The following is a 12,245-nucleotide window of genomic DNA, read 5'->3' on the forward strand; positions in this document are numbered from 1 at the left end:
TAGGCGGTTTCTTACAGTTCGGTCACAGATGTTGACTCCAGTTTCCTCCCATTCGTTCATTTGTTTTGTTGTGCATTTTCAATTTTTGAGACATATTGCTTTAAGTTTTCTGTCTTGACTCTTTGATGTCTTCCTTAGTCTACCAGTATGTTTGCCTTTAACAACCTTCCCATGTTATTTGGTCCAGAGTTTAGACACAGCTGACTGTGAACAACCAACATCTTTTGCAACATTGCGTGAAGATTTACCCTCTTTTAAGAGTTTGATAATACTCTCCTTTGTTTCAATTGACATCTCTCGTGTTGGAGCCATGATTCATGTCAGTCCACTTGGTGCAACAGCTGTCCAAGGTGTGATCACTCCTTTTAGATGCAGACTAACGAGCAGATCTGATTTGATGCAGGTGTTAGTTTTGGGGATGAAAATTTACAGGGTGATTCCGTAATTTATTCCTCAGAATTGAGTGAGTCCATATTTTTTTCCCTCTGCTTGGTCTAAAAAAGTAACCGTTACTGACTGCCACAATTTTTTTCCTGATTTCTTATAGTGTTTCTTAAAGCCAGAAAGTTGCCATTTGAAATGACTTTAGTTTTGTGTCATGTCTGTGATCTGCTTTTTTTCTACAAAATTAAACAACTGAATGAATATCCTCCGAGGCCGGTGATTCCATAATTATTGCCAGGGGTTGTACATCCTGCCCCCTGCTGAAAGCTCTTGTTTACTACATGGCTTCCAGCACAGAAGCACCCCAAGAGCAGCCACAAAGCCAGCTCTCTACCAATCACAATGCTCCAGTCGGACGGAGGTCTTGGAAAATAAAGTCATGCTGACTTATGGTTTGGTGTGAATACAGATAGAATAACTCATTAATGTCAATTCTGTCATTTGTACAAAGTTAAAATATAACGTATCTTTTAATGTTGAATAATGAACTAATTCTGAGGTTTTGTAACAAACACGACAGATTGCAAAGGATTCTGGGTAAAAGTGCCTCTGCTAAACACTGATTGGTTGAGTCATTCATTATGTAAACCAACACGTTAATGTGACGTGTGTCGTGTGTTGGTGTTAACAGATAAATGTGCTTTTGTAAAATATTCCATTTTTTATTTGTAAAAACAGGCATTTTTACAGAGCCCTGGAAGTGTCATCGCAAAATGTTTTGCATGTGGAGAGAATGTGTGCTCATTTTATTAGTTTTATTATTTTTATTATTAGTTTTATGATGTTGTAAAATGTGCACTCAATATTGTCTTGACACATAAATGTTGGCTTTACACTGTGCGAGTTTTGGCCCTTTTTCAGATGATTTTTCATTTGTACGAGAATTTTTTGGGCCGAGTTTCAGGTTAATCACGCGTCCTGCATCGTGTAGTGTACATGGAGTAACAAGCTGCGTTTAACATCTCACGACCACCTCCTGATCGGCGAGCGTATGGTCAAATGAAATTCAAACCTGTTTGATATTATTCTGGTCAGCCGTCGTGAGGGTATCCTGCTGCTGAAGAGCTACAAGCATCCAACCGCTCGCACTGTGCATGTGCAAACACCGCAGAGATAAATCGGGCGCTCTGAACTTTTAACCGTGCGCCTCTGTGGTGCAGTTTGAACTGAAACCGAGTACAGTTATTAAAATATCATACAGTGTCTGCTCAGCTTCAGGACGAATACTGCCATGAACACTACTGGCCAGTAGAGGCCTTGAAAACTTGCCAAAACAAAATTCCAGATAATCCGTGTCTGCTACATTTAAGATGCGTGGAATTTAACAAACGCAAATACAATAACAACGTCTATAAACCCAGAGAATATATACATGAGTTTTAGGCACTAGAGTTTAATGCTGTTTGTCCGTGGAGCCTGAACAGTGTCTGAAATGCATTTGTCCTGTCGTGAATGTATCCACTGCTGGGCACAGCATGTGCTCACTAAAACCTTAAAAATTAGCACATTACTTTAAAACTAAAATATATATCTAATATTTTCACTTCATAAAACTTCAGACATGACAGTAATTTTAAATAACTTGTTCTCCTTTGCCAGCAGAGGATGGAGCAGTTTCTCCTGGAAGCAGCTCTTCTGTTTGCAGAGGGTGAAACTATACATCTGTTAGGAAACTTTTAACAGGTAGGTGTTTAATGATTTTAATTTTTAAAATGTTTGCCGCTGTTCAGCTTTGTTTACTACGTTATTGGTCTAAAAGTTATCGGACAAAAATTTATCGGAAGATAATTAGTCCATAATGGTTTTAAAAGCTATCTAAAAAGATAATCCGATAATGAAAACATTATCTTTGATAATTATCTGTTATTGGATTATCGGAACTGTGCCCACCACTGCTGAAAACCAACATCTGATGCTACACTTCTAAATAAAACTCTTTAAAGAGCAACCATTTTATTATTTGAAAAAGCTACTTACTTTTATATTTTAACATTAAATGACTGGACTGCGAGTGGTTTCTCCCTCTGATCACAACACAGGGTCCAGTACCTGAGAAGATCCATGAAAACAGCCCATGCCTGTCCAGAGAACAGCTGACAACGAGGACTTTTTGAGTCTCCTCAGTTAGTTGTTTGGTACTTTTCCTCTTCCTCGTTTAATAATTAACAGTGGATTATCGCACTGACTTGAGCGCTGATCTCTGATTGTAAATGGAACATTTCCCAAAGTGACAGAGCAGTCCAACGCAAACTTAGGGTAAGTTCAGTTTTAAATCAGCTCACAGTAGCATTTATCCGTTTCCTGTTCACATCGTTACTCTGCTGTGGAAATGCACATCTGTTTGTGTGCACTGTAACAACTTACACAAAGAAATGAACATCTGCTTGTCTGCACTATAACACACAGACATGAACATCTGTTTGTCTGCACCATAACACACAGACATGAACATCTGTTGGTCTGTACCATAACAATGCACACAGACTTGGACATCTGTTTGCGCCATAACATGCACGCACACACATGAACGTCTGTTCGTTTGCGTTTGTACAGTTCTTATTCATTAGACACTCTTTCCTATTTGATAGACATTTATTTATATATATTTCCTTGAAGTAAGCATGACTGCTAATTGTATTTTAACTGGAGCCGACATGAGGAAAACCTCAAAATAGTAATGCCATCACGATTGCTTGTTTAAAAAAATGCTTTAAGTGTGACCCGATTGTTTTAAATGCGTGCTGAAAGTAATCAACTCCTATTAGGAAGTTTCCATCTCTCATTTTTAAAATTAAAAGGTAGTTTAATGGTGTGTTTCTCATTTCAAGTGAAAAGAAAATTCATCGTTGTGAATCATGATTTTTTTTCCGTATACAAGTTGCATCGGACTATAAATCGCAGAACCTCTCAAACTTGCAAAAAAACTCGCAAGTTTTAATCTGGAAAATACATAAGTGGTTTTAGTAAAATGGAGGCGTTAAGTTGCCAGAAGCACTTCCTTTGTTCATTCGGTCAATTAAAAATGAGTTCAAACAAAATCAGTGATGAGAACAAAACAGTTGTCTGTGATTTTACTGTCTGGCTTTCAATGTCTCTTCCAGATGATGTCAGTCGCACATTTATCTGATCAAAAGTGATACATGATCAAAACAGAGCAAGTTTATCTAAGATACACACGCAAGAAAGAGACATGACACATGTTTAACGTTGAGCGGGAAAGTATTGTCAGTACTACCGTATATTGCGTTTAAATCAAAACATTGCACAAGTAGTGCTGAATCATCTCTGTGTCCGAGAAGTGGAAGCCCACATACAGGAAACAACAACACTTATGAAAACTCCAACCAAAGACAATTCCTCAATGATTAAGCTGCAAAAACACGGAGTATGGAGCATTAAGAGTGATGGATGGAAAGCCCAAAACACAGGCTGCGAGACAGGATCCCTCTTTGAAGTTTTTCTCTTCAGTCATTTATAAAATACACTACAAATCATTAAAGAACAGCTCAAATCTGTTCATCTGCATCAGGCATACCTCGAGTCTCTGTTGATTCCAATATAATCTGTAAAAATGAAGGGTTGATGAATCCATATAGTGCTGTGAAAAGGTTTTAGGCATAATAAAAATATGAGAATGACTACAAAGCTAATATTCATTTGTTCATTGTCTATACCCTCTTACTCAAATCAAGGGTCATGGGGGGCGGTCATGGGGTGTGAGGCAGGGTACACCCTGGATAGGACGCCAGTCTATTGCAGGGCTACACACACGGTCATCTTAAATTTATCAATTTACCTAACCGGAGCCCATGCAAACAGGGGCAGAACATGCAAACTCCACATGGAAAGGCCCAGGTGGGAAGCAACCCCATGACCTTCTTGACAAAGCTAATATCAATAAAGAAATATAAATAAAAAAAACTACAACATTTCCTTTAGTGACTGAATCACATAATTGCTTGTGCAAGGACGTATTTAATGAGGGTTTCATAATCCCTGTAACGGTCAGTGACAGTCTGTAGCCACCTTCGTGTTGTCATGTAGCAGACAGTATACCAACAAAGACCTTTTATTTTATTTTTTTATGAGGTATCTAACTTGATATTTGATTTGTTTCTTAAATCAAACACACACAAAAAGTGATTTTTGCTGCAATAGGAATGTCTGGCCATTTCAAATGAGATTTCCTCTGAACCTATCAAGGACAGGGGGGAGAACCCCCGTTTTTTTTTTTTAATCAAAACTCAAGGCTGCCTAAAACCTTTCCACAGTGGTGTACATTTTCATCAATGAATGCTACAATCCTACTGGAACAGGTCTGATAGAATCCTGAGGAGAAACAGGCTTTCTGATGTCAGAATACAAGTTCTTATCAAATGTCTCTGTGCGAAATATTTTTCCAGGAGAGGCTCCGCTCCCCCATTGTGTGTTTCTGTCCACGCCGTTTACCGATCAGGTCTTTGGAGGCAGAAGACTTTGGCCTGGTTGTCACCTGAAGCAGTTACAGCAACAGATGCTTCCCTGAAGTGAAAGAGACAAGAAAAAAGCTTCAGAATCCCCGTACATTGTTATGATTAGAATTAACAGGTGAGAAAAATGAACAAAAAGTAACCACCACCACCACACTGGAAAATTCTGATCAAGACAGTAATTCACTTATCAGAAAAATTCCATTCACACTGGAACCCCTCATATAAACATAGTTGCTTTATTTAAACATTCATCTGCAAGAGATAAAAAAAAAAAAATGTAGCCATTTAATGGAGTCATTCATGTATTTTACTCACAGAAAACAAATGTTTAACGCTTCTCATGCAAAGTGTCACTCCTGCAAAGTATCCAGAACCAAAGTACTTAATCCCTGCCTGTGACCCTCAGTATGTGACCAATCTAAACAAGTTTCAAGAGTCAATGTGTTATAGTACCTGTTGATGGTGAAGTCAAGGATTTCTGCAGTATGGCCGCAGTACTCGGATACCATGTTGCCTGAGCGGGCATCCCACAGTCGCAGCGCTCCGTCTAAACTACAAGTAGAAACGACAGAGGAAGATTCTTCCCACCTCAGGTGAACGATGCCAGCCTGGAGGAACATATCCAATTGATTATTGTCTGGTTAGGTCCCATCTGGTGAAAACTAAAAATCATGAATATATATAGATGGGCAGGGGTGGTGGCCAAGCATCTAAGTGTGCTTGTTTTCAGTGCAGAAGGTTCCCAGTTCAAACCTCACCCCTGCCCGATCTCCATGTAATATGGAGTTGCATCAGGAAAGGCATCCGCCATAAAAGTTGTGCTAAATCAACATGCAGATCCACCTTGGATCTGATCCAGAGTTAAAAAAAAAAAAAAAAAGGAACAGCCGAAAGGACTTAATTTTTGCTTTTTTGTTTGTTTTTAGTTATTTTTTTACAGATTAATTTCTAGACTCAATAACAGCAAACTACTATTTCAGCAATGTTTGTCTTTGTTCCCTTACTGCTCTAGGGATCCATGGCCAAGTTCCACCAACCATGATATGTGGATGAAGGCAGTGGAATAACTGCCCTTCCAGGTTTTGTTTATCCAAAGATCAAGGAGTCAAAGGTCAAAATTATTTTCCCTCCACTCTGATTTACACAAAATGTGGCAGACATACGGAAGTAGGTTCTGAAATTACCTAGGCGAGGCCAAATCTGATGAAGGTCAATCATTTGGGTGAAGGTTATTGGGGTTATGGTGAAAAGTGTAGTTTCTCCACTCCACTTTGCTCCAAAGCGGCCACATATTGAGGTGGGTTCTGAAAATACCCAGCAATTCAAATTTGCCAAAGGTTAACATTGGTTGACATTGGTGTCAAGGTCAAGCCTTCCTGTCAGTCTGTTAGTCTTCTGCCTCTACATCCTTCTGTATGTTTCTGCCAAACTTAGTACAGTGTAACCAGAAAAGTATTCACAGCACTTCACTTTTTCCACATTTTGTTATGTGGAAAAAGTATTCTGGCCTTATTCCAAAATGGAGTAAATTCATTTTTCCCCTGTTCCAAGGTTGTTACACCTGGGGGGTGGTAGTGGGGACAGGCTCCCACTACCTAAAAAGCACTCCCATATGGCGTACATCTCAAATAGCCTCTGGCAAACAAGTCCAGCTCCTGGCCTGCCCATGTGGTTTAGCTTCCAAGCCCGGCAGAACTGCTTCTACTGACAGTAGAAGGGGCAATGGTGGGTCTCTGGTGCCTGAAAACCAGTTGCTTAGGGTAGATGGAACTCCTCAGCCTAGGAAGGCAGTTCATCTAGGAGAATGAAACTGTGATCTCAAACCTCCGCTGCCTTGCGGCTATATCCAGTCTTGGACAAGGCTTTCAGGAGTAAACCTCATGGAACTATCTGGTGTTGGAGTCCCTGAGGTGGTCTGTTGCTGTACTTCAGCACTTTTTCAGCAATTCCTGCAATGCTGCCACTGCCAAACTGCACTGGCTTCTGCCTTTCCTTTGGACCACAGTGACAGTGTGGAGGGGGGAACCTGCTGCACGGGCAACAGCGGATCTTCCATATTAGTCTACACAGGGTTTGTAGCTCCACTGGAGAGGACACTCCAGCATCACTGCAAGACGCCAGCACAACACGAGAAGTGGCAGTTTACCAGTTATAAGCTCATCAGGTTGGTGAAGGAAACGAGCGCCAGGGGTCACTTCTGACGGTGGGAGGGATCATCGCATCTGAGACAGCTACCGCTCACCTCAAGCTGGGCAGCCCCCAGCCAGTAAGGTGCTTTCTCGCCATGGCCTACTTGCTCCACTGGGTGTGTGAAGCTTAGAGTAAACCTCAAAAGGCAGGCCACAAATTCTGCACCAGGCAACAAGAACGTAAGAAGAAAGAAGACTCCAGCTCTTTGTTTTGCAAGCTGGAACATCAGGTCCATGTGCCCTGGCCTCTCTGCTGATCTGCAGCAAATTGACGATGCCCGCAAAACTGCCGGCATTGACAGGTAACTCTCACGACTAAATGTAGACATTGCCTGCCTCACATTCTTTTGGAAAGGGAAGTCTTTGGACAACTCCTGTCAGCACATTGTCGGTTTTGCTGTGAAGTACACCCTGGTCATGTGCATTGAGCCACCATCAACTGGCAGTGGGAGAATCCTTGCCCTCCAGCTTTCAAAATCTTCAGGCCCAGCCACCATCATCAGTGCATACGCTCCAATCCTCTATTTCAACCCAGAGGAAAAAGACCAGTTCTATGAGTCCCTAGACGAAGTGATATCTGCGATTCCCAGCACATAAGGCCTCTATCTACTCGGAAACTTCAACGCCAGAGTGAGTGCTGATCACAAGGCCTGGCCCACCTGCCTAGGTGTCTACGGAAGAGGCAAGATCAATGACAATGGCCAACGATTGATAGAGCTGTGCTGTTATCATAGCCTATGCGTAACCAACAGCTTCTTCAAATGCAAGGAAATCCACCAGGTGTCTTGAAGACATCCGCGGTCCTGCCATTGGCACCAGTTTGATTGAGTCATCACCATGTGTGTAGACCATGTCAGTGTTCTCCTCACCCCCAGCTACCATAGTGCAGACTGCAATACGGATCACTCCCTCGTGGCCAGCAAGGTGCACATAGCTCCAAGGAAGCTGCACCACACCAAGAAGAAGGTTCACCCACGCATCAACACCTACTGTGTTGGCAGCTCAGAGGAGAACCCTGGTGGTCTGCAAGGCAGCATCCAGTCCCAGCACTTTAGAAGCCCTCAAAGCTTCCAAGAGAAAAGCCCAGCAAACCGCCCGCCACTGCACCAACTCATACTGGCTGAACCTCTGCAGCAGTGTACAGACAGCTGCCGACACTGGTGATGCAAGAGGCATGTATGAGGGCATCAAGAAGGCAACAGGGCCATCCACCTCCATGTCTGCCCCACTCAAGTCAAAAACAGGTGCAGTCATCACAGACCAGGGGAAGCAGCTGCAGCACTGGGTTGAGTATTATCTCGAGCTGTATACCACCCAGAACTTTGTCAGTCACAGCCCTTGAGGACATCCCAGATCTGCTGGTCATGGAAGAGCTAGACATGCCACCATCCATGGAAGAGCTTGGAAACACCACTGACTGCCTTGCTAGTGGGAAAGCCCCAGGGAGTGGCAGCATTCCGTCAGAAGTTTTAAAGAATGGGAAACCTGTGCTGCTAAAACACCTGCACAATCTTTTCTGCCTCTGCTAGGATCAGGGACACATTCCCCAGGACGTGAGATGCAAGCATCGTCACCTTATATAAGCACAAAGGAGACAGAAGTGACTGCAATAAGTATCAAAGCATCTCCCTTCTCAGCACTGTTGGGAAGGCCTCTGCCCATGTTGCCTTAGCACGTCTACAGACCTTGGCCTCACATGTTTACTCAGAGTCCCAGTGCAGCTTTTGAGCTGGGAGGACTACCGTGGACATGATCTTTTCAGTACACCAGCTGCAGGAGAAGTGTCAAGAGCAGCAAATGTCACTCTACAGCGTCTTCATCGACCAGACCAAGGCTTTCGACTTGGTCAGTCGAAATGGACTCTTCAGGTGCCTGCAGATGATCGGCTGTCCCCCAAAACTCCTCTCAGTGGTCTCTTTGTTCCATGATAACATGCACAGTGCAGTCTGCTTCAATGGCGCAACATCAGAGTCCTTTCCAGTTAGCAGCGGGGTGAAACAGGGCTGTATCCTTGCGCCAACACTCTCCAGAATCTTCTTCTCCATGCTCCACCAGTATGCCTTGAAGGATTGCAGCGAGGGAGTGCACATTCACACCAGGGCTGACGGCAAGCTCTTCAACATCGCCTGACTTCGCTCCAAGGCCAAGGTTGTGGAGGTACTCATCCGTGAGATGCTGTTTGCTGATGATGCAGCCTTAACATCAACCTCCGAAGACGGTCTGCAGCAGCTTGTTAGTCGCCTCTCTCACACCTGCAAGGAGTTCGGACTGACCATCAGTCTGAAGAAGACAAATGTCATGGCGCGGGGCACAGTTGCTCCGCCTAACATTGACATTGTTGGGTACAGCCTGGAAGTCCTGGAGCACTTCACATACCTTGGGTCAAACATCTCTAACTCACTCTCCATTGATGCAGAGATGAACAACAGGATTGTGAAAGCAGCAGCAGTTATGGCAAGACTAAGCCACAGAGTCTGGAACAACTCCAGCCTCACCGAGAAGACAAAACTGCACGTCGAACAGACCTGCGTGCTCAGCACACTCCTCTACGGTAGCGAGGCATGGACTGCCTACGCCACACGACAAAAAGCTCAACAGCTACCATCTGAGGTGCCTTAGATGAATTCTGCACATCGGATGACAGGACAAGGTGCCCAACACATGGGTCTTGGAATGCGTCAACATGAGCAGCATGTTCACCATTCTTGGCAAAAGGCACCTTCGTTGGCTGCCACATTAGGAGAATGGATCAGGACGGAGCAAAAGCGGCAGCCTCAGCAGGCTTCACAGTGCATGTGCAACAAATGCAGTAGAGCTCCTCACTTGCGCACTGGACTGATAAGTCATTTGCGCAGGTGCAGATAGAAACAAACGACAATATTTCCCGTGTATTTGTATCGTCAACTGTGTCGGTAGCATGGCCCACAGTTGACAGTGCATGCCAAAGCACAAACCAAGCATGAAGTTAAAGGAATTGTCTGTACACCTCTGAGACAGGACTGTCTCGAGACAGAAATCTGGGGAAGGGTTCAGAAACATTGCTGCTGCATTGAAGGTCCCAATGAGTACAGTGGCCTCCATCATCCATAAACAGAAGTCTGGATATACCAGGACTCTTCCTACAGCTGGCCGCTCATAAGTGCCTTAGTCAGGGAGTCAACCAAGAACCAGATGGTCACTCTGTCAGATGTCCAGCATTCCTCTGTGGAGAGAGGAGAACCTTCCAGAAAGACAATGATATCTGCAGCAATCCACCAATCAGGCCTTTATGGTTGAGTGTCCAGATGGAAGCCACTCCTGAGTAAAAGGCACATGGCAGCCCATTTGGAATTTGCCAAAAGCCACCTTGAAGGCCTCTCAGACCATGATAAACAAACGTCTCTGGTCTGATGAGACAAAGATTAAACTCTCTGACCTGAATGCTAGGCGTCATGTTTGGAACTACCCACCATCCCTACAGTGAAGCATGGTGGTGGTGGCACTATCATGCTGTGGAGATGTTTTTCAGTGGCAAGAACTGGGAGACTAGTCAGGATTGAGGGAAAGATGAATGCAGGAATGTACAAAGACATCCTGGATGGAAACCTGCTCCAGAGCGCTCTTGACCTCAAACTGGGGAGACCGTTCATCTTTCAGCAGGACAATGACCCAAAGCACATATCCAAGATATCAAAGGAGTGGCTTCAGGACAAGTCTGTGAATGCCCTTGAATGGCCCAGCCAGAGCCCAGACATGAATCCTATTGAACATTTCTGGAGAGATCTGAAAATGGCTGTGCACAGACACTCCACATCCAACCTGATGAGGAAGACTTGAGGCTGTAATTGCTGCCAAAGGTGCATAAACAATGTTTTGAGCAAAGGGTGTTAATACCTACGTACATGTGATTTTTTTAGTTTTATATTTTTAATAAATTTGCAAAAATTTCAAAAAATGTTTTCCATGTTGTCATAATGGGGTGTTGTGAGCAGAATTTTGAGGGGGAAAATTTTATTTACTCCATTTTGAAATAAGGCTGTAACATAACAAAATATGGAAAAAGTGAAGCACTGTGAATAGTTGCCGTATGCACTGCATGTCAGTGAAGGTTGGCCTAGAAAGCTTTAAGGTCAAAGTCGAGGAATATGATTTTCAACCTGATTGGGACCAAACATAGCACACACTTAGGTGGTTTCCAGAACTGCCCAGACAAGCTTAGCTATAGGTTATTTAGGTGAAGGTCAGGTGTCAAGTGTCAGATTCCCGTAGCACGTAATGTCTTCATGCCCAAAAGAACTATTACTGTGCCCATCAGATGCTAACTTAAAATAAAAATCAGGAAGGAGGCTGAAACATACAAAGGTGTTTTGAGTAATTAAACTCACTCTTCTCCACTTACAGCAAAGAGGTACTGAATACCCACAAACCTACATAACAGGATCTTTCAATATCTGAAGAAATATGTTGTAGATGTTTTACCACTTGGTGGTCTCCAGCGTTATCTTCTACGCCATTGTGTGCTGGAGCAGCAGGCTGAATGCAGCTGACACAAACAGACTCAACAAGCTCATCAGGAAAGCTGGCTCTGTCCTGGGGGTTTAGCTAGAGTCTGTGTTGGAGGTGTCAGAGGAGGATGCTGAAGAAACTGCTCAGCATCCGGGACAGCACCTCCCACCCCCTGCATTACACACTGACATCCTATCAAAGAACCTTCAGCCACAGACTAAGACCAATGAGGTGCACCACAGAACGCCACAGGAGATCTGTCCTACCTGTGGCAATCAGACTGTATAATTACCTCCTCCCCGTCTGCAGGATGAATACATAATGAACGGAGTTATTCAACTCATATGTGCAATATTGTTGAACATCTTGCGCAAATGTCTTTAAAAAAGTTCACTGTTTACTGTCACTGTTTCAGTACTCTGGCAAAATAACTTCCTTTGGGATAAATTAAGTTGATCTTATTCTTATACATTTCTGGAAAGTCATTAAATGCCAAAGTCAAGTGCATGTTTCTGAGAACAGATCTGTCCCCCTCTTATTGCAAGTAAGTAAGTCCATCAGCTTCTCTCCTCTCTTCACATGGTGTCAACACATCAGATCCGAACTGGGACAAGTTTGGCCATGACCTGAGAACCTTCCCCTCTGGAAACAAGCA

General features: G+C 43.5%; 1 protein-coding gene across 2 annotated transcripts in view; it reads right to left on the bottom strand.

Annotated features, from left to right (window-relative positions):
* Positions 1–3,903: 3,903 nt before the first annotated feature.
* The window catches only part of aamp (angio-associated, migratory cell protein), a 59,640-nt gene continuing 51,298 nt past the window's right edge, over positions 3,904–12,245 (bottom strand). For both annotated transcript variants that reach the window (XM_034174408.1, XM_034174417.1), the window contains 2 exons: positions 5,370–5,524; positions 3,904–4,965 (listed from right to left, as the gene is read on the bottom strand). In XM_034174408.1, coding sequence (XP_034030299.1) covers positions 4,890–4,965; positions 5,370–5,524 — 231 coding nt within the window. In that variant the 3' untranslated portion in view covers positions 3,904–4,889. The remainder of the gene's footprint in view (positions 4,966–5,369; positions 5,525–12,245) is intronic.

The sequence above is a fragment of the Thalassophryne amazonica genome, chromosome 1 (genome assembly GCF_902500255.1).
Source record: "Thalassophryne amazonica chromosome 1, fThaAma1.1, whole genome shotgun sequence".
In the NCBI taxonomy this organism is placed as follows: Eukaryota; Metazoa; Chordata; class Actinopteri; order Batrachoidiformes; family Batrachoididae; genus Thalassophryne; species Thalassophryne amazonica.